This window comes from Nerophis ophidion, linkage group LG01, assembly GCF_033978795.1.
Source record: "Nerophis ophidion isolate RoL-2023_Sa linkage group LG01, RoL_Noph_v1.0, whole genome shotgun sequence".
In the NCBI taxonomy this organism is placed as follows: domain Eukaryota; kingdom Metazoa; phylum Chordata; class Actinopteri; order Syngnathiformes; family Syngnathidae; genus Nerophis; species Nerophis ophidion.
In genome coordinates, this window is record NC_084611.1 from 88,816,485 (window position 1) to 88,839,856 (window position 23,372).

The 23,372-nt window shown below is 38.0% G+C and overlaps 2 protein-coding genes across 2 annotated transcripts in view; one reads left to right on the forward strand and one right to left on the reverse strand.

The window, feature by feature from the left end:
* The window catches only part of LOC133541673 (B-cell receptor CD22-like), a 38,935-nt gene extending 36,538 nt beyond the window's left edge, over positions 1 to 2,397 (reverse strand). The window contains exon 1 of the mRNA XM_061885245.1: positions 2,282 to 2,397. Coding sequence (XP_061741229.1) covers positions 2,282 to 2,327 — 46 coding nt within the window. The 5' untranslated portion in view covers positions 2,328 to 2,397. The remainder of the gene's footprint in view (positions 1 to 2,281) is intronic.
* A 1,699-nt stretch (positions 2,398 to 4,096) lies between these two features.
* The window catches only part of atpv0e2 (ATPase H+ transporting V0 subunit e2), a 19,454-nt gene continuing 178 nt past the window's right edge, over positions 4,097 to 23,372 (forward strand). Inside the window, exons 1-4 of the mRNA XM_061914862.1 lie at positions 4,097 to 4,307; positions 9,117 to 9,164; positions 17,834 to 17,932; positions 22,761 to 23,372. The exon at positions 22,761 to 23,372 is cut by the window's right edge and continues 178 nt beyond it. Coding sequence (XP_061770846.1) covers positions 4,204 to 4,307; positions 9,117 to 9,164; positions 17,834 to 17,927 — 246 coding nt within the window. The 5' untranslated portion in view covers positions 4,097 to 4,203 and the 3' untranslated portion in view covers positions 17,928 to 17,932; positions 22,761 to 23,372. The remainder of the gene's footprint in view (positions 4,308 to 9,116; positions 9,165 to 17,833; positions 17,933 to 22,760) is intronic.

Genomic DNA, 23,372 nt, shown 5'->3' on the forward strand with positions numbered 1-23,372 from the left:
ATGTAAATACATTGAATGCTGGTATGTCTAAATATAAAGCAATGAAGTTGTCACGTTGTGCAAATGGTAAATAAAAACAGAATACAATGATTTGCAAATCCTTTTCAACCTATATTCAATTGAATAGACTGCAAAGACAAGATATTTAACGTTTGAACCAGAAAACCTTGTTATTTTTTGCAAATATCAGCTCATTTGGAATTTGATGCCTCCAACATATTTCAAAAAAGCTGGCACGGGTGGCAAAAAAGACTGAGAAAGCTGAGGATTGCTCATCAAACACTTATTTGGAATATCCCACAGGTGAACAGGCTAATTGGGCACAGGTGGGTGCCATGATTGGGTATAAAAAGCAGCTTCCATGAAATGCTCGGTCATTCACAAACAAGGACGGGGCGAGGGTCACTACTTGGTCAACAAATGCGTGAGCAAATTTCTCAACGAGCTATTGCAAGGAATTTAGGAATTTCGCCATCCACGCTCTGTAATATCATCAAAAGGTTCAGAGAATCTGGAGAAATCGCTGCACGTAAGCGGTGATATTACGGCCCTTCGATCCAAAGCGACATCAGTGTGTAAAGGATATCACCACATGGGATCAGGTACAATTCAGAAAACCACTGTCCGTAACTGCAGTTGGTCGCTACGTCTGTAAGTGCAAGTTAAAATCAATCAATCAATCAATGTTTACTTATATAGCCCTAAATCACTAGTGTCTCAAAGGGCTGCACAAACCACTACGACATCCTCGGTAGGCCCACATAAGGGCAAGGAAAACTCACACCCAGTGGGACATCGGTGACATTGATGACTATAAGAACCTTGGAGAGGAGGAAAGCAATGGATGTCGAGCGGGTCTAAAACTCTACTATGCAAAGCGAAAGACTTTTATCAACAACACCCAGAAACGCCGCCGGCTTCGCTGGACTGATGCAAAGTAGAAAAGTCTTCTGTGGTCTGACGGGTCCACATTTCAAATTGTTTCTGGGAACTTTGGACGTCGTGAGGAAAGAGGAAAAAGGTGCAAAGTTCAAAAGCCAGCATGTGTGATGTAATGGGGGTGTATTAGTGCCCAAGGCATGAGTAATTTACACATCTGTGAAGGCACCATTTATGCTGAGAGGTACATACAGGTTTCGGAGCAACATATGTTGCCATCCAAGCAACGTTATCATGGACGCCCCTGCTTATTTCAGCAAGAATGCCAAGCCACTTGTTACAACAGCATGGTTTCGTAGTAAAAGAGTGCGGGTACCAGACCGGCCTACCTGTAGTCCAGACCTGTCCCCCATTAAAAATGTCTGGCGCATTACGACAACTTAAGCTTTGTGGGGCGGCATAGCTCGGTTGGTAGGGCAGCCGTGCCAGCAACTTGAGGGTTGCAGGTTCGATTCCCGCTTCCGCCATCCTAGTTACTGCCGTTGTGTCCTTGGGCAAGACACTTTACCCACCTGCTCCCAGTGCCACCCACACTGGTTTAAATGTAACTTAGAAATTGGGTTTCACTATGTAAAGCGCTTTGAGTCACTAGAGAAAAGCGCTATATAAATATAATTCACTTCACTTCACATCAAGCAAGAATGGGAAAGAATTCCACCTGAAAAGCTTCAAAAATGTGTCTCCTCAGTCCCCAAACGTTTACTGAGTGTTGTTAAAAGGAAAGGCCATGTAACACAGTGGTAAAAATGCCTTTTTTGCAACATGTTGCTGCCATTAAATTCTAAGTTAATGATTTTTTTGCAACAAAAAACATGTAGTTTCTCAGTGTGAACATTAAATATCTTGTCTTTGTAATCTGTTTAATTGAATATAAGTTGAAAAGGATTTGCAAATCATTGTATTCTGTTTTTATTTACCATATATGAATATATATGGTATTTTCACATATATAAATATATTGAAAGTTGGTATGTCTAAATATATATATATGTATATATGTATATATTTATAAATAGACTGTTGGCCCGCTTAACACCTGATTGTAATCTCTGAGAAGATATTGACTATCTCAGGAAGTGTGTAAGCACAATTCTGAACCAGCACATGAAAAAGTCCACTTTAGAGCAGAAGAACATGAATTAGATTGAAAGTTTGTCACTTTATAGTTCCTTTTCCTTCATGAATTGTGTCAATAAAGCAAGTTTCACTGAAAAATTGCACATTTAGCTGACATTACTGGTAGAAAAAAAAAATGCATGCAGAGAGTCTATGTAGGAAAGCATTTTTTTTTATCAATCAGAGTCAGGACTTTAACCAAATAGAAAAAGTAGATGTTTAGTACCTGGCATGCAGAGAAGGAGGACCACCAACCCGGTCTTCGGACTCATACTGGAGTAAGTGAAGAAGTAGAAATGTGTGCGTCCACAGGTCGCTAAGAGAAGGTGGTCATGACGTTCAAAGAAATCGAGAGGAAAGAGTGACTGTCTTCCTCTTTATCTTATTGACATGCATGAATAAACCCACCCCATGAAATGCACTTCTGCTGTGGTTTTTCTTTGCAGGTTCCTCTAATAACTTCAGCACACTTTTTAAAAACATATCTTCAAAGCGAGCAATAGAGGGCTTTAAAATGTCACTTAGGAACACCAACACATGTTTCTAGATCAACTTCATTCAAGGTAGATGTTTGAAAAAAAAAATATATATATATATATATATATATATATATATATATATATATATATATACAGTTGTGCTCATAAGTTTGCATACACTGGGAGAATGTATGATTTCTTGGCCATTCTGCAGAAAATGTGAATGATAACACAAATACCTTTCTTCCACTCATGTGTTATGGTTGTGTGAAAACATTTTAAGGTAAAATGTAAAAAAAAAAAATTGGGTAATTTGCAATAATTTCCCCTCAAAATTTAGTGTATAATACTGTCAATGGAAAAACAGCACTGCAGTTTTTATTGTAAAAAAATAAAAATAAAAATATGTAGCTCAGTTGCCAGAATTTTACTGTAAAATTGACATTTTTTTACTGTATATAAAAAAATGCAATTTTACAGTAAAAATTTGGCCCCTGAGCTGCCAGTTGTTGTTTTTCTGCTGTTTTTTTTTTTTTTACCGCAAATCAACAACTGTAGATTTTTTGTTGTATTACTGTAAATGCCAAAACTGCACCACAGTTTACTATACAGTAAACAAAAAAACCCAGTTATTTCCATTTAGAGAAAAATGCTGCAAAAACCACAGTAAATTTCACTATTTTACCATAAAATATTTTACAATGCACAATTTGATGGACAACTTACTTTATATCATTATTATTAGTATTTATTTCTATTTTTTAATTGGTTTGAATGTTTGATAATATATTTTTGCCTAATTAGACAATATTTAAGTTGACATAATTTGTCGTTACATGGAGTACATATATTTTTTTTCTCCCGAAATAGAAATAAATAATACATTTAGTAAGAAAAGTTACAGTAATTTATTGACACATATTATTTCCAGGCTTTCCAGGACCAAATAAAATGAAGTGGCGGGACACATTTGGCCCCCGGGGCCTTGAGTTTGACGCCTGTGGTCTAGCATAACAGCATTTTAACAATACAGAGAAAATACATAATAAGTAAGAATAAAATGTGTATGTGTTTGTAAAAAATTTAAATAAAATTAGATGAAAAATCAGTACATAGGACACGTGAAATACTTTACACTTCAGAACAATAAAACAAAATGTGAAAATATTTTTTACAAAAAAGTATATATATATATATATATATATATATATATATATATATATATATATATATATATATATAAGTGTTCCTTTCGCAAATCGATTCTCATCGTTGACTCAAAATAGCCGTTAAAAAAGGCTTAAAACGTTCGCAAACGTCACATCTCTTTGAGCATATACAATTCCAATAGTAATAAATGTCATAAAATCAACACACTTTGACAGCAAACTGTAAAATAATGTTTAAAATTGAAATGTAAATACATACATCATCATTATAATGCGGATTAAACGATTATTCTGCTCATTTTAACACTGAATGGCAGCCGGCTCGACCAATCACAAACATGTGCTTGTTTCATGTCAACCAATCACAGGACGCCTGGGCTTAGTAGGCGGGACAGTAGTGACGTCGACAAGCTAGCTCAGCAGCCGCCACCGATGCTACTCCAGCGTCGCGAATTGACAACACTTTCTCGATAAAGTCATCTTTTTGTGGGACAACAATCATGGTTTATCACTCCTTCGCCTTGCCGATGATCTGCTTCACCACGCTGTGGGCGCTGGTGGGGGTCGTGGCTCCCTTTTTAGTGCCAAAAGGGCCGAATCGAGGGTAAGTGTGCTAGCCGTGATGACGTCATCATGTGGCCGTTTTCAACAATCTTGTTTTCTTTTTTATATATATTTTTTTATATTTATCTTACACCAATCATTAATTACTAACTCATGTGTGCAACATTCTGTATCTCTCTTCTGCTCATCCTTCCTTCCATCCATCCTCCCTACCTTAAATGAAGTGAAGTGAATAATATTTATATAGCGCTTTTTCTCTAGTGACTCAAAGCCCTTTACATAGTGAAACCCGATATTTAGTTTTTACATTCAAACCAGTGTGGGCGGCACTGGGAGCAGGTGGGTAAAGTGCCTTGCCCAAGGACACAACGGCAGTGACTAGGATGGCGGAAGCGGGGATCGAACCTGGAACCCTCAAGTTGCTGGCACGGCCACTCTATCAACCGCGCTAATCCTTCCTTCCATGTTGTTTACCAGCTTTATGTACTTAAAGGCCTACTGAAATGAGATTTTCTTATATAAACGGGGATAGCAGGTCCATTCTATGTGTCATACTTGATCATTTTTGCGATATTTCCATATTTTTGCTGAAAGGATTTAATAGAGAACATCGACGATAAAGTTCAAAACTTTTGGTCGCTAATAAAAAAGCCTTGCCTGTACCGGAAGTAGCAGACGATATGCGCGTTATGTCACGGGTTATAATCATAGCCTCCAGCAGCAAGAGCTATTCGGACCGAGATAGCGACGATTTTCCCCATTAATTTGAGTGAGGATGAAAGATTCGTGGATGAGGAAATTTAGAGTGAGGCACTAAAAAAAAAAAAAAAAAAAGGCGACGGCAGTGTTAGCGTTTCAGATGTAATTAGACACATTTACTAGGATAATTCTGGACAATCCCTTATCTGCTTATTGTATTAATAGTATTTTAGTGAGATTATAAAGTCATACCTGAAAGTCGGATGGCTGCGGTGAACGCCAGTGTCTCTGAGAGAAGCCAATGGAAGAGCCAAGATCACAGCAGCCTTTTTGACAGCTGCTGCAGGAGGACACATACTGAACAACTGATGTCTGCGGTAAGAGCTGACTTAATATCACCATTTTCCCCATCCAAAAACTTGCTGGTTGACTTAGAGAAACATGTTCGCTTGGCCGCTGTGTGTTAAAGCTCCACAACAAACAAATAAACTGTGTTTCGGTGCTAAAGGCAGCTGCAATCTACCGCTTTCCACCAACAGCGTTCTTCTTTGACGTCTCCGTTATTAATTGAACAAATCGCAAAAGATTCAGCAACACAGATTATCCAAAATGCTGTGTAATTCTGCGATGAAAAGAGACTACTTTTAGCCGTGTGTGATGCTGGGCTAATATGTCCGCTACAACCCGAGACGTCACAAACACGCGTCATCCTTTTGCGACGTTTTCAACAAGAACCTCCGCTGGAAGTTTAAAATTGGAATTTAGTGAACTAAAAAGGCCGTATTGGCATGTGTTGAAATGTTAATATTTATAAACTATCAGACTGCGTGATCTGTAGTAGTGGCTTTCAGTAGGCCTTTAACTTTCATCAAATGACCTTATTTTCCTTCCTTCCTCTTTTTCTGAAGACAACTCAGTCAAGCACAGAAAGACAAAAAAGAACAATATGATAATAACAAATACAGTCAATCAATCAATCAATCAATGTTTATTTATAGAGCCCTAAATCACAATTGTCTCAAAGGGCTGCACAAACCACAACGACATCCTCGGTAGAGCATACATAAGGGCAAGGAAAAACTCACCCCAGTGGGACGTCGGTGACGGTGACAATGATGACTATGAGAAACCTTGGAGAGGACCGCGTATGTGGGCAACCACCAGTAGTATCAGGTATATCCTGACATTTCAGGCTGCTGATAAGTTTTGTTGTGTTGATGCTCAATGTTGTTTTTCCCCCTCCTCACGGAATGTTTGCATAACATTTGTAGTAATGATAACAGCTGTAAAAGTCCCGACGGTTAGTATTACCGTATTCAAGTAAAATGATTGAAAAACTGGGATTGATACCCGCAGTTTAATTAAATTATGGACTTGCTAGCTCAAATGCTAACATGAAAACAAGAGTCATTAACGTCTTTCCCCATTAAAAGCCGTCATACACCAATCTAAAATTGTAGAAACGCATAACTGTCTAAACTACTAAGATACAGTATTCACGTTGAACACAAACTACTAAGATACTGTATTCACATTGAACATAAACAACTAAGATACAGTATTTACATTGAACATAAAATACTAAGATACCAAACTCACATTGAACATAAAATACTAAGATACCATATTAATGTTAAACATACAGAACTAATGTACAGTATTCACATTGACTATAAACTACTAAGAGACAGTAATCACATTGAACATAAACAACTAAGGTACAATATTCTCATTAAACAAACTACTAAGATACAGTATTCACATTGAACATAAACTACTAATATACAGTATTCACATTGAACACAAACTACTAAAATACAGTGTTCACATTGAACATAAACTACGAAGATACAGTTTTCACATTGAACATAAACTACTAAGATAAAATATTCACATTAAACATAAAAAAACTAAGATACAGTATTCGTATTGAATATTAACTACTAAGATACAGTATTCACTTTGAATATAAATTACTAAGATACAGTATTCACATTGAACATAAATTACTAAGATACAGTAAATGCATTGAATATAAACTACTAAGATACAGTATTCACATTGAACATAAACTACTAAGATGCAGTAAATACATTGAATATAAATTAATAAGATACAGTATTCACATTGAATTTAAACTACTAAAAGACAGTATTCACATTGAATATAAACTACTAAGATACAGTATTCACATTGAACATAAACTATTAAGCTACAGTAAATACATTGAATATAATCTACAAAGACACAATATTCACATTGAATATAAACTACTAAGATACAGTATTCACATTGAACATAAATTACTAAGATACAGTATTCACATTGAACATAAACTACTAAGCTACAGTAAATACATTGAATATAAACTACTAAGATACAGTATTCACATTGAATATAAAGTACTAAGATACAGTATTCACATTGAACATAAACTACTAAGATACAGTCAATACATTGAATATAAACTACTAAGATACAGTATTCACATTGAATTTAAACTACTAAAAGACAGTATTCACATTGAATATAAACTACTGAGGTCCAGTATTCACATTGAACATAAACTAAGATACAGTATTCACATTGAACATAAATTACTAAGACACAGTATTCACATTGAACATAAACTACTAAGATACAGGATTCACATTGAATATAAACAACTAAAGATACAGTATTCACATTGAACATAAACTACTAAGCTACAGTAAATACATTGAATATAAACTACTAAGATACAATATTCACATTGAATATAAACTACTAAGATACAGTATTCACATTGAACATAAACTACTAAGATACAGTAAATACATTGAATATAAACTACTAAGATACTGTATTCACATTGAATTTAAACTACTAAAAGACAGTATTCACATTGAATATAAACTACTGAGATACAGTATTCACATTGAACATAAACTAAGATACAGTATTCACATTGAATTTAAACTACTAAAAGACAGTATTCACATTGAATATAAACTACTGAGATACAGTATTCACATTGAACATAAACTAAGATACAGTATTCACATTGAAGATAAACTAAGACACAGTATTCACATTGAACATAAACTACTAAGATACAGTATTCACATTGAATATAAACTACTAAGATACAGTATTCACATTGAATATAAACTACTAGGATACAGTATTCACATTGAACATAAACTACTAAGATGCAGTAAATACATTGAATATAAATTACTACGATACAGTATTCACATTGAATTTAAACTACTAAAAGACAGTATTCACATTGAATATAAACTACTGAGATACAGTATTCACATTGAACATAAACTAAGATACAGTATTCACATTGAAGATAAACTACTAAGACACAGTATTCACATTGAAAATAAACTACTAAGATACAGTATTCATATTGAATATAAACAACTAAAGATACAGTATTCACATTGAATATAAACTACTAAGCTACAGTAAATACATTGAATATAAACTACTAAGATACTATATTCACATTGAATATAAACTACTAAGATACAGTATTCACATTGAACATAAACTACTAAGATACAGTAAATACATTGAATATAAACTACTGAGATACAGTAGTCACATTGAATTTAAACTACTAAAAGACAGTATTCACATTGAATATAAACTACTGAGATACAGTATTCATGTTGAACATAAACTAAGATACAGTATTCACATTGAACATTAACTACTAAGACACAGTATTCACATTGAACATAAACTACTAAGAGACGGTATTCACATTGAATATAAACAACTAAGATGTAGTATTCACATTTAACACAAACTTGTAAGAGACAGTATTCACATTTAACACAAACTACTAAGATACAGTATTCACATTGAATACAAACAACTAAGACACAGTATTGTCATGACATAAGTGCTTCATTTGGTCTGAAAATAATGCTGTCATTTTTATGGGCGATAATTTGGAGGTCAACATAATGAGTTACGGGCCCAGACGTACGGTACGGTAACTCAAGTATTACACTGTGAAGTTGCTGACACGGACCAGAATAAACCTGCACGAACCAGGAAGTAGTCGGTCGTAGTTGTAAGAGTGATTTATTTTTTTTCCCCCTTGTTGTCGTCACTCTTCTTCTTACGTTCCTCTTTTTGTCTCCACCAGCGTCATCGTCACCAGTTTGATCCTCACCGCCGTCTGCTGCTACCTCTTGTAAGTGCTAACCCTCCTTCGTCAGAGTGTCATCTTTTCCGACGCTGTTCTTTTGTGTGTAAGACGTCAGTAGTCACCAGGGGTGATAACTCCACCGATAGGCTCGATGAAACCATTCAAACTAGTGTATGCAGTACTCCCGCCACGCCACAGGGGGCAACAACCAACTCCGTGGCCTAGTAGTCAGAGCAGGGGTCACCAACCTTTTTGAAACCAAGAGCTACTTCTTGGGTACTGATTAATGCCAAGGGCTACCAGTTTGATACACACTTAAATAAATTGCCAGAAATAGCCAATTTGCTCAATTTACCTTTAACTTTATGTTATTATTAATAATTAATGATATTTATCTTTGTGGAAACACTGATCATCTTAAGGGGGAACATTATCACAATTTCAAAAGGGTTAAAAACAATAAAAATCAGTTCCCAGTGGCCTGTTGTATTTTTTGGAAGTTTTTTTCAAAATTTTACCGGTCCCCGAATATCCCAAAAAAAAGCTATAAAGTGCTTGATTTCCGCTATTTGCGATGCGACTATCCGTTTCCCTGTGACGTCACACAGTGCTGCCAATCTAAACAAACAACGGCGAATACCACAGCATGATATAGCGACATTAGCTCGGATTCAGACTCGGATTTCAGCGACTTATGCGATTTAACAAATTACGCATGTATTGAAATGGATGGTTGGCGTATGAAAGTATTGAAGAAGAAACTGAAGCTTTTGAGCGAATAGCTATTGACGCTATTCATAGCCATAGCATGGCCGAATAGCTGCGTTAGCATCGCCGGTAAAATGTGCGGACCAAACGATCGGGACTTTCGCATCTCGTGACACTGGAGCAACTTAAATCCTTCGATTGGTAAGTGTTTGTTTCGCATTAAACGTGGGTGGAAGTAAACGTAATATAGTTGCAAATGCATCTGCAGGTTATCCATACATCTCTGTGCCATGTCTGCTTTAGCACCGCCGGTAAATAGCATGTTAGCATCGATTAGCGAAGCATGTTAGCATCGAATAGCTGGGAGTCTACATCAACAAAACTCACCCTTGTGATTTCGTTGACTATTGTTCCAAAAAATTTGCAGGTTATCCATACATCTCTGTGCCATGTCTGCTTTAGCACCGCCGGTAAATAGCATGTTAGCATCGATTAGCGTAGCATGTTAGCATCGATTAGCTTGCAGTCAACATCAACAAAACTCACCTTTGGGATTTTGTTGACTTTATAGTTGCAAATGTATCTGCAGAATCCAATTTAAATCTTATTTCAAAGTCTTTTGAATTTCTTTTAAAATGTTTGTTCTGGAATATCTAGAAGAAATAATGATTTGTCTTTGATAGAAATATAGCTTGGTCCTATTTGTTATATATTCTAACAAGGTGCAGATTGGATTTTAACCTATTTAAAACATGTCATCAAAATTGTAAAATTAATCTTAATCAGGAAAATTTACAAATGATGTTCCATAAATTATTTTTTTAATTTTTTCAAAAAGATTCCAATTAGCTAGTTTTTCTCTTCATTTTTTTCGGTTGAATTTTGAATTTTAAAGAGTCGAAATTTAAGATAAAGTATGTTTCAATATTTAATTTTCAGGTTATCCATACATCTCTGTGCCATGTCTGCTTTAGCACTGCCGGTAAATAGCATGTTAGCGTCGATTACTGCAGCATGTTAGCATCGATTAGCTGGCAGTCACGCCGCAACCAAATATGTCTGATTAGCACATAAGTCAACATCAACAAAACTCACTTTTGTGATTTTGTTGAATTTATAGTTGCAAATGCATCTGCAGGTTATCCATACATCTCTGTGCCATGTCTGTCATCGCCGGTCAAATGTGGAGACACTTGGGCACTTTCAATGGGGGTCTGGCGGCGGGCACTTTGGCATCTTCGGGCCAGTGGTGCAACTTGAATCCCTCCCTGTTAGTGTTGTTACACCCTCCGACAACACACCGTCGAGGCATGATGTCTCCAAAGTTCCAAAAAATAGTCAAAAAAACGGAAAATAACAGAGCTGAGACCCGGTGTTTGTAATGTGTTGAAAATGAAAATGGCGGCTGTATTACCTCGGCGACGTCACATTCTGACGTCATCGTATCCAGTGCGATAAACAGAAAGGCATTTAATTCGCCAAAATTCACCCATTTAGAGTTCGGAAATCGGTTAAAAAAATAGATGGTCTTTTTTCTGCACCATCAAGGTATATATTGACGCTTACATAGGTCTGCTGATAATGTTCCCCTTTAATGATTTCTCACAATCAATATATATAGAAACAGATAAATATAAAAAAATAAGTAATGGGTATTTCTGTCTGTCATTCTGTCGTACATTTTTTTTTCCTTCTACGTAAGTTTTTTTTTGTAGAGAATAAATGATGAAAAAACACTTAATTGAATGGTTTAAAAGAGGAAAAACACAAAAAAAATGAAAATTAAAATTTGAAACATAGTTTATCTTCAATTTCGACTCTTTAAAAATCAAAATTCAACCTAAAAAAAGAAGAAAAAAACTAGCTAATTTGAATCTTTTTGAAATAATTAAAAAAATAATTTATGGAGCATCATTAGTAATTTTTCCCGATTAAGATTAATTTTAGAATTTTGATGACATGTTTTAAATAGGTTAAAATCCAATCTGCACTTTCTTAGAATATATAACAAATTGGACCTAGCTTTATTTCTAACAAAGACCAATCATTATTTCTTCTAGATTTTCCAGAACAATTTTTTTTAAAGAAATTCAAAAGACTTTGAAATAATATTTAAATTTGATTCTACAGATTTTCTACATTTGCCAGAATAATTATTTAAAATTGTAATAATAATAAGTTTGAAGAAATATTTCACAAATATTCTTCGTCGAAAAAACAGTAGCTAAAATGAAGAATTAAATTAAAATGTATTTATTATTCTTTAGCCCGTAAGGACCAGATGAGTCGCCCGCTGGCCTGTTCTAAAAATAGCTCAAATAGCAGCACTTACCAGTGAGCTGCCTCTATTTTTTAAATTGTATTTATTTACCAGCAAGCTGGTCTCGCTTTGCTCGACATTTTTAATTCTAAGAGAGACAAAACTCAAATAGAATTTGAAAATCCAAGACAACATTTTAAAGGCTTGGTCTTCACTTGTTTAAATGAATTCATTTATTATTTCACTTTGCTTCTTATAACTTTCAGAAAGACAATTTTAAAGAAAAAATACAACCTTAAAAATTATTTTAGGATTTTTAAACACATATACCTTTTGACTTTTTAAATTCCTAACTCTTCTTCCCTGACAATTTAAATCAATGTTCAAGTAATTTTTATTTTTATTATTGTAAAGAATAATAAATACATTTTAATTTAACTTTTCAGTTTAGCTTCTGTTTTTTCGATGAAGAACATTTGTGAAATATTTTTTCATACTTATTATGATTAAAATTATTCTGGCAAATCTAGAAAATCTGTAGAATCAAATTTAAATCTTATTTCAAAGTCTTTTGAATTTCTTTTAAAATTTTTGTTCTGGAAAATCTAGAAGAAATAATGATTTGTCTTTGTTTGAAATATAGCTTGGTCCAATTTTTTTATATATTCTAACAAAGTGCAGATTGGATTTTAACCTATTTAAAACATGTCATCAAAATTCTAAAATTAATCTTAATCAGGAAAAATTCCTAACGATGTTCCATAAATTATTTTTTAAAATTTTTCAAAAAGATTCCAATTAGCTGGTTTTTCTCTTAACTTTTTTCGGTTGAATTTTGAATTTTAAAGAGTTGAAATTGAAGATAAACTGTTTCAATATTTAATTTTAATTTTTTTCATGTTTTCTCCTCTTTTAAACCGTTCAATTAAGTGTTTTTTTCATCATTTATTCTCTACAAAAAAAACTTCCGTAAAAGGAAAAAAAATGTACGACAGAATGACAGACAGAAATAACCATTTTTATATATATAGATTTATTTATTAAAGGTAAATTGAGCAAATTGGCTATTTCTGGCAATTTATTTAAGTGTGTATCAAACTGGTAGCCCTTCTCATTAATCAGTACCCACGAAGTAGCTCTTGGTTTCAAAAAGGTTGGTGACCCTTGCTCTAACATAATAGTGAGAGTCAAGTCCATAGTGAATCTAACATAATAGTGAGAGTCCAGTCCATAGTGGATCTAACATAATAGTGAGAGTCCAATCCATAGTGGATCTAACATAATAGTGAGAGTCCAGTCCATAGTGGATCTAACATAATAGTGAGAGTCCAGTCCATAGTGGATCTAACATAATAGTGAGAGTCCAGTCCATAGTGGATCTAACATAATAGTGAGAGTCAAGTCCATAGTGAATCTAACATAATAGTGAGAGTCCAGTCCATAGTGGATCTAACATAATAGTGAGAGTCCAGTCCATAGTGAATCTAACAAATAGTGAGAGTCCAGTCCATAGTGGATCGAACATAATAGTGAAAGTCCAGTCCATAGTGGATCTAACATAATAGTGAGAGTCTAGTCCATAGTGGATCTAACATAATAGTGAGAGTCCAGTCCATAGTGGATCTAACATAATAGCGAGAGTCCAGTCCATAGTGGATCTAACATAATAGTGAGAGTCCAGTCCGTAGTGGATTTAACATGATAGTGAGAGTCCAGTGCATAGTGGATCTAAAATAATATTGAGAGTCCAGTCCATAGTGGATCTAACATAATAGTGAGAGTCCAGTCCATAGTGGATCTAACATAATAGTGAGAGTCCAGTCCATAGTGGATCTAACATAATAGTGAGAGTCCAGTCCGTAGTGGATTTAACATAATAGTGAGAGTCCAGTCCATAGTGGATCTAACAAATAGTGAGAGTCCAGTCCATAGTGGATCGAACATAATAGTGAGAGTCCAGTCCATAGTGGATCTAACATAATAGTGAGAGTCTAGTCCATAGTGGATCTAACATAATAGTGAGAGTCCAGTCCATAGTGGATCTAACATAATAGCGAGAGTCCAGTCCATAGTGGATCTAACATAATAGTGAGAGTCCAGTCCGTAGTGGATTTAACATGATAGTGAGAGTCCAGTGCATAGTGGATCTAACATAATATTGAGAGTCCAGTCCATAGTGGATCTAACATAATAGTGAGAGTCAAGTCCATAGTGAATCTAACATAATAGTGAGAGTCCAGTCCATAGTGGATCTAACATAATAGTGAGAGTCCAGTCCATAGTGAATCTAACATAATAGTGAGAGTCCAGTCCATAGTGGATCTAACATAATAGTGAGAGTCCAGTCCATAGTGGATCTAACATAATAGTGAGAGTCCAGTCCGTAGTGGATTTAACATAATAGTGAGAGTCCAGTCCATAGTGGATCTAACAAATAGTGAGAGTCCAGTCCATAGTGGATCGAACATAATAGTGAGAGTCCAGTCCATAGTGGATCTAACATAATAGTGAGAGTCTAGTCCATAGTGGATCCAACATAATAGTGAGAGTCCAGTCCATAGTGGATCTAACATAATAGTGAGAGTCCAGTCCGTAGTGGATCTAACATAATAGTGAGAGTCCAGTCCGTAGTGGATCTAACATAATATTGAGAGTCCAGTCCATAGTGGATCTAACATAATAGTGGGAGTCCAGTCCATAGTGGATCTAACATAATAGCGAGAGTCCAGTCCATAGTGGATCTAACATAATAGTGAGAGTCCAGTCCGTAGTGGATTTAACATGATAGTGAGAGTCGAGTGCATAGTGGATCTAACATAATATTGAGAGTCCAGTCCATAGTGGATCTAACATAATAGTGGGAGTCCAGTCCATAGTGGATCTAACATAATAGCGAGAGTCCAGTCCATACTGGATCTAACATAATAGTGAGAGTCCAGTCCGTAGTGGATTTAACATGATAGTGAGAGTCCAGTCCATAGTGGATCTAACATAATAGTGAGAGTCCAGTCCATAGTGGATCTAACATAATAGTGAGAGTCCAGTCCATAGTGGATCTAACATAATAGTGAGAGTCCAGTCCGTAGTGGATTTAACATGATAGTGAGAGTCCAGTCCATAGTGGATCGAACATAATTGTGAGAGTCCAGTCCATTTTGGGGCCAACAGGAGACCATCTCCAGCGCGTAAGACGACGTCTTCAACGTTCCACCTCGACAACATGGAAGCAGCCTGTGAGGTGAACATCATGGTGGATAATGCCCGCTTACAGTCCCAGCCCGTGCCTACTTACCTCGGTGTGAAGCTTGACACAACACTGACATTCCAACAACACCCGGACAGTGCCAAGGCAAAGACAAGTGCCCGTGCCCCCTGATACGCCGCCCTAGCCGGCTGCACATGTCCACGCTGGCCCTGGTGTTCTCAGCCGCCGAGTACTGTGCCCCGGTTTGGTGCCGTAGTCCCCGGGTAAAGAAGTTGGACGTCGCCCTCAATAGCGCCCTGTGGACTGTCCCTGGGTGCCTGCGAGGGACCCCGGTAAACCAACTGCCCGTCCTCGCTGGCATCGGACGAGAAGCACCCACACTGGAACTCTCCCGAAAGACACAGACCAGCAAATCCCACCTCCTCCGTAAGATCGTCACAGAAACACCACGACACGGGCGCCTTAAAGTCCTACTGAAAGCCACTACTACCGACCACGCAGTCTGATAGTTTATATATCAATGATGAAATATTAACATTGCAAGACATGACGATACGGCCTTTTTAGTTTACTAAATTGCAATTGCGCGAAGTATCCTGTTGAAAACGTCGCGGTATGATGACGCGTACGCGTAACGTCACAGATTGTAGCGGACATATTGTTCCAGCCCCGATCCCAGCTATAAGTCGTCTGCTTTAACCGCATAATTACACAGTATTCTGGACATCTGTGTTGCTGAATCTTTTGCAATTTGTTCAATTAATAATGGAGACGTCAAAGAAGAAAGATGTAGGTGGGAAGCGGTCTATTGTGGCCGCCTTTAGCAACACAAACACAGCGTGGCGCAGCGATAGAGTGGCCGTGCGCAACCTGACGGTCCCTGGTTCAATTCCCCTTTAGTACCAACCTCGTCATGTCCGTTGTGTCCTGAGCAAGACACTTCACCCTTGCTCCTGATGGGTGCTGGTTAGCGCCTTGCATGGCAGCTCCCTCCATCAGTGTGTGAATGTGTGTGTGAATGGGTAAATGTGGAAGTAGTGTCAAAGCGCTTTGAGTACCTTGAAGGTAGAAAAGCGCTATACAAGTACAACCCATTTATTTACATTCCCTAAAGATGACGGTGAAGCTTTACAATGGAACAGAGCGGTCAAGCGAACATGGTTCCCGACCACATTTCAACCGGCAGGTTTCGGTGAGAAAATGGTGGTAATAAGTCTGCTCTTACCGTAGACATGAGCGGAGAGCTTGCGTCGTTCCTCGTGCACCTGTCAAAGAGGCAGCTGCGGACTCTCTTGCCTCCTCTGACCGGCCGCCCCCGAAAGTGGGATGCTTCCACCGTGGAGGGGGGGGGGGGGGAAATCTCAGCCCGGCCCCAACGGCTGCCTTCGCTTCTTCGAGAAACGTGGCTTCCCTCAGAGACACTGGCGGTCACCCCACCCGTGGCCACACCCCTCCAACTTTCAGGTACGACCAGCAAATCCCACCTCCTCCGTAAGATCGGCACAGAAACACTACGACGCGTGCGCCTTAAAGGCCTACTGAAAGCCACTACTAGCGACCACGCAGTCTGATAGTTTATATATCAATGATGAAATACTAACATTGCAACACATGCCGATACGGCCTTTTTAGTTTACTAAATTGCAATTTTAAATTTCGCGCGAAGTATCCTGGATTGTAGCGGACATTTTGTTCCAGCCCCGATCCCAGCTATAAGTCGTCTGCTTTAATCGCATAATTACACAGTATTCTGGACATCTGTGTTGCTGAATCTTTTGCAATTTGTTCAATTAATAATGGAGACGTCAAAGAAGAAAGATGTAGGTGGGAAGCGGTGTATTGCGGCCGCCTTTAGCAACACAAACGCAGCCGGTGTTTCCTTGTTTACATTCCCTAAAGATGACGGTGAAGCTTTACTATGGAACAGAGCTGTCAAGCGAACATGGTTCCCTACCACATGTCAACCGGCAGGTTTCGGTGAGAAAATTGTGATAATGGTGTCCTCTATTATTGATCTTTGAGGGCTTTAATTGCTAAATAAAGGAACTCTCCTGAAGGAATCAATAAAGTACTATCCATCCATCCATCCATCCATCCATCCATCTATCTATCTATCCATCTAAATACTGCATATTTTAGTTTTACTATAAAAAACAAAGCTGTCTTCGACAAAAAAGGCATAAAACCTTATTTGTTTTACTTTATATCAACCTGAAGTTGATATAGAGATTTACTGTAAGCATTAAATTAAAAATAATAATAATTTGACTTATTTTTAACATTTTAGTGACTGAGACCCTCTATGCTCCCCAGGAGTCATACTAAGGATTAAAAAAAAAAAAAAATCCATAAATTTTGTTATGGTTTGAAAATGAAAAATATCAGAATGGCCCCCGCATGCTTACATTTTTCCGTGTTCGGCCCTGTGTGGAAAAAGTTTGGACACCCCTGCCTGAAACGATACATGGCGACATATATCGTTCTTGGAGGAGGCCGCAATGTACATTGTGATATAGATTTTGTGTGTTTCCGTGTCCACAGCTGGTTGATAGCCATCCTCGCTCAGACCAACCCTCTGTTTGGCCCTCAGCTGAAGAATGAAACCATTTGGTACCTGCGCTACTTCTGGGAGTAGACCAGGTGAGTTGGCATGTGACCAACTGGAAAGCTCATTGAAAACAATGAAAACGGCCACTCGACTAACTTTTTTTTTTGTATATATGGCAAGCAAAATACATATCAAAACATATTAAAAGTGGAGTATTTGATATGAAGTAATTATGTCAATTCATAACAACCTTCATTTTGAGTCATTGTCATTTTTTTAAAGGGGAACATTATCACAATTTCAAAAGGGTTAAAAACAGTAAAAATCAGTTCCCAGTGGCTTGTTGTATTTTTTGAAGATTTTTTCAAAATTTTACCGGCCTCGGAATATCCCTAAATAAAGCTTTAAAGTGCCTTATTTTCAGCTCTCTGCGAAGACACTGGCCATTTCCCTGTGACGTCACACAGTGCTGGCAATGTAAACAAACAATGGGAATACCACAGCAAGATATAGTGTCATTAGCTCGGATTCAAACTCGGATTTCAGCGACTTAAGCGATTCAACAGATTACGCATGTATTGAAACAGATGGTTTCAATATGAAAATATTGAAGAAGAAACTGAAGCTATTGAGCGAATAGCTATTGATCCTATTCATAGCCATAGCATGGCCGAATAGCTGCGTTAGCATCGCCGGTAAAATGTGCGGACCAAATGATCAGGACTTTCGCATCTTTTGACACTGGAGCAACTTAAATCCGTCGATTGGTAAGTGTTTGTTTCGCATTAAATGTGGGTGGAAGGAAACGTAATATAGTTGCAAATAGATCTACAGGTTATCCATACATCTCTGTTCCATGTCTGCTTTAGCACCGCCGGTAAATAGCATGTTAGCATCGGTTAGCGTAGCATGTTAGCATCGATTAGCTGGCAGTCAACATCAACAAAACTCACCTTTGTGATTTCGTTGACTATCGTTGCAAATGCATTTGCAGGTTATCCATACATCTCTGTGCCATGTCTGCTTTAGCACCGCCGGTAAATAGCATGTTAGCATCGGTTAGCGTAGCATGTTAGCATCGATTAGCTGGCAGTCAACATCAACAAAACTCACCTTTGTGATTTCGTTGACTATTGTTGCAAATGCATCTACAGGTTATCGATACATATCTGTGGCATGTCTGCTTTAGCACCGCCGGTAAATAGCATGTTAGCGTCGATTAGCATAGCATGTTAGCATCTATTAGCTGGCAGTCAAAATCAACAAAACTCACCTTTTTGATTTCGTTGACTATCGTTGCAAATGCATCTACAGGTTATCCATACATATCTGTGGCATGCCTGCTTTAGCACCGCCGGTATATAGCATGTTAGCGTCGATTAGCGTAGCATGTTAGCATCGATTAACTGGCAGTCCAAATATGTCTGATTAGCACATAAGTCAACATCAACAAAACTCACTTTTGTGATTTCGTTGAATTTATAGTTGCAAATGCATCTGCAGGTTATCCATACATCTCTGTGCCATGTCTGCTTTAGCACTGCCGGTCAAATGTGGAGACACATTCAATGGCAGACACTTTGGCATCTTGGGGCCAGTGGTGCAACTTGAATCCCTCCCTGTTAGTGTTGTTACACCCTCCGACAACACAGCGCCGAGGCATGATGTCTCCAAGGTTCCAAAAAATAGTCAAAAAAACGGAAAATAACAGAGCTGAGACCCGGTGTTTGTAAAGTGTTGAAAATGAAAATGGTGGGTGTGTTACCTCGGCGACGTCACATTCTGACGTCATCGCCTCCAGAGCGATAAACAGAAAGGCGTTTAATTTGCCAAAATTCACCCATTTAGAGTTCGGAAATCGGTTAAAAAAATAGATGGTCTTTTTTCTGCACCATCAAGGTATATATTGACGCTTACATAGGTCTGCTGATAATGTTCCCCTTTAAACAACAACCGTTTAAAGAGAAAATAACAGCAACTTTGTGTTATTAGAGTCAACATTGCAAGTTTCTCTTGTTACATTTCAACTGTTTGCTTGTTTTTTTTAACACTATTTTATGTTTTTTTTGTTTTTTGTTGTATTTTTAGAATGTGCTGATGAATTAGCAAATGGCCCTCGGGCCGCACTTTGGACACCCCCGCCCGGGTAGTCTTGCCTAATTGGAGTGTGTTTTTTACGTTTATCGCACTAATGTCAAACTCAAGGCCCAGGGGCCGGATGTGGCCTACCACTTCATTTTATTTGTATCAATAAAGTACTGTAACTTTTCTTACTGAATTTTTTTTTTTTTTTCTATTCTGGGAGAAAAAAAATTTTTTACTTCATGTATCCGCAAATTATTAACTTAAATATTGTGTAATTACCGTATTTCTTTGAATTTCCGGCGGGGCGCTAATTAATTTAAAACCTCTTCTCACTCCGGTGCTTATCAAAGGCATTCGGTAAAGGCAAGCATCCGCTTATAAATTTGAGTGTGATGTAAGGATACCATCATCAAAAGCACATTTAATAGATGCCCCTCATGGTCTTACCTTTACTTATAAATGAAGTCCATGCGCAGCTCCTTCTGATCAAAAGCATCGATAACTTGTTTATAGAAGTCTTCCTTATCTTTATTCAGTTTTAAAAGTCTCTCTGTCTCGATGGAGATCTTCCTTTATTACCTCCTGCTTTGATTGAAAGTCCAGGTTAGAAAACTGTTTTATTTTAGATATGTAATCCTCCATGTTAAAAGTGCAAGCGAAAGGAAAAAATAAACTTTTGCTGCTTGTTGTCACTTCTTCTGCAGCCGAATAGTCGCAAGAAGGATGCCTAGCGCCCTCTACCACCAGGAGGCGGGAGTAATTTAATGACTCATATTTGACACACGCAGCTACGGTATATTAATAAAACATAGCTGCTTACTGTTCTTTTTAGCATATTCAATAGCTTGGACCTTAAATCCTACTGAATGGCTCTTAATCTTATTCCCTTTATGCGATTTAGAATGATTGAAATCAGCCTCCTCCATTTTGAAAATGATGACAGGTGAAGTGTCACTCGTGACATGACGAGTTTGACCCGGCGGAAATTTTAGGGCATATGCTAATTATTTGGCAAAACGAGTTTGACCCGGCGGAAATTCTAGACATGCGCTAATAAATATAATATTTTGCGAAACGAGTTTGACCCGGCGTTAATCCTTAGCCGGCGGTAATGCTATCATCATCAGCCGTTGTCAGTCCACTGCTGGACGAAAACATCAGCATGTTTCTGCCATTTGACATACTTTTCATGCTGGTTATTAGCCTACACCTTCCACGCTGGCTTGGTGCAGGTTGGAAGGGGTATTTTATATCAGAGATCCTTCTCCTAGACCAGGGGTGCCCACACTTTTTCTGCAGGCGAGCTACTTTTCAATTGACCAACTCGAGGGGATCTACCTCATTTATATATATCATTTATATTTATTTATTTATGAAAGAAGACATTTTTGTATTGTAAACAAGTTAAATGTGTTTAATGATAATACAAGCATGTGTAACACATATAGATGTCTTTCTTTCACGGAGACAAGAATATAAGTTGGTGTATTACCTGATTCTGATGACTTGCATTGATTGGAATCAGACAGTAATGATGATAATGCCCACATTTTCAAATGGAGGAGAAAAAAAAGTTGTCCTTTCTGTACAATACCACATGAAAGTGGTTGGTTTTGGGCATCTAATTCATCCAGCTTCCATACACTTTACAAGAAAAACATTGGCGGCAAATTCCGTAGCTTGCTTGATTGACATTCACGGCACCCGAGGGTCTTGTGAGATGACGCTGGCTGCTGCCAGTTCATTATTATGAAAAAATGACAGAGAGGAAGGCGAGAAACACTTTTTATTTCAACAGACTTCCGTCAAAACTCTAAAGGCCGACTGCACATTTCCTATCTTCACAATAAAAGCCCTGCTTCATGCTGCCTGCGCTAACAAAATAAGAGTCTCGGAAAGCTGGCGTGCACAAGTGATGTGCACGCCAGCTTTCTGAGGGATCGCTTGTGCACGCCAGTTTTCCGAGACTCTTATTTTGTTAGCGCAGGCAGCATGAAGCAGGGCTTTTATTGTGAAGATAGGAAATGGGCAGTCGGCCTTTAGAGTTTTGACGGAAGGTACGGCGCGAGAGTCTGTTGAAATAAAAAGTGTTTCTCGCCTTCCTTTCGGTCATATTTTCATAATAATGATCTTGCAGCAGCCAGCGTCATCTCACAAGACCCTCCGGTACCGTGAATGTCATTTAAGTGACGTCTTGGTGAAGATTGATGATCACTCATTTTTAGGTCTATTTTTTTTAAAAGCCTGGCTGGAGATCGACTGACACACCCCCCGCGGTCGACTGGTAGCTCGCGATCGACGTAATGGGCACCCCTGTCCTAGACTAATTGCCTTACTGGGCCGTTGAACTTAGTCTGTCCTGTTGGTTGTCCGCGCTCCATTTACCCAGGAACCTGCTCAGCTTTATGGCCCTGACCGCCCGCCAGTCACAAGAGAAGGTGCAAACGGTTCTTTGTGTGCATTTTATAGACGTTAGTTGGGACTCACTAACCCCACACACAACCTCCCATCTCATGCCTGGATGTAGTTTAACGTCATACCCAGGACAGGGTAATGCTAAGCATGCGCTAATTATTTTGCCAAACGAGTTTGACCCGCTAGTAATTCTAGGCAGGCGCATAGTATATACCCGCAGGCCTAAATTTACCGCATGCCTTTGGTAAGCGCCGGAGTGAGAAGAGGTTTTAAATTAATTAGCGCCCCGGCGGCAATTCAAGGAAATACGGTAATTCCTCCCATCGGCCTGACATGTCTTTGTCCCGACATTTATGGTGCAGCACTAATCTAAAGAGGGACATGAGAATTAATGCAGTTTCTTTTCTTCCTGTCTTTCAGTGATCCGTCACCTTCTCCCTAATTCCCACTTGGACTTCAACGTAACTCCCAACACACACACAAAGTGGAGCTATGCGTGTAAAATGAAGACTAATGTACAGTTGATGGTGTTTAGTCAGTGGAATAGTGTCAAATGTGCAATGCTACAGTAGTTTCATGTTTCTACTTGAATAAGGAAGGAGTATTTATTGTTTGTGTATTTATTTGGGCCTGTAATGCCCTCAGTGTCCACATGGTGTTGTTACTTAGCTGATGTGTATGAGAAGCCAAGCCCCCTTCCCTCGTTACCATGGTGATCTTCCCCCCTTGTTTGAAACTTTGCTTGCATTTCACTTGGACGCGTGTCAGTAATAATTGGTATTGTGTAGAACTCGATATTTATTTGAGAGGCTTAAAGGAGTCGGTGACCCAGAGTCCTGGGGCGCCCCGGCTCCATTCAGCACTAGTTGCTAGCCACTATCACAACAGCTCCCCTTCACCCTGCTCTTTTTCTTTTCCTCCTTGAATCCACTATGCTTCAGCCAAAAAGAATGAAAATCAATATACAGCTACTTTTTACAAAGACCAAATTACGTTGTACCTTCTCTGTCCAGTTGTGGTACTGGCCTGCAC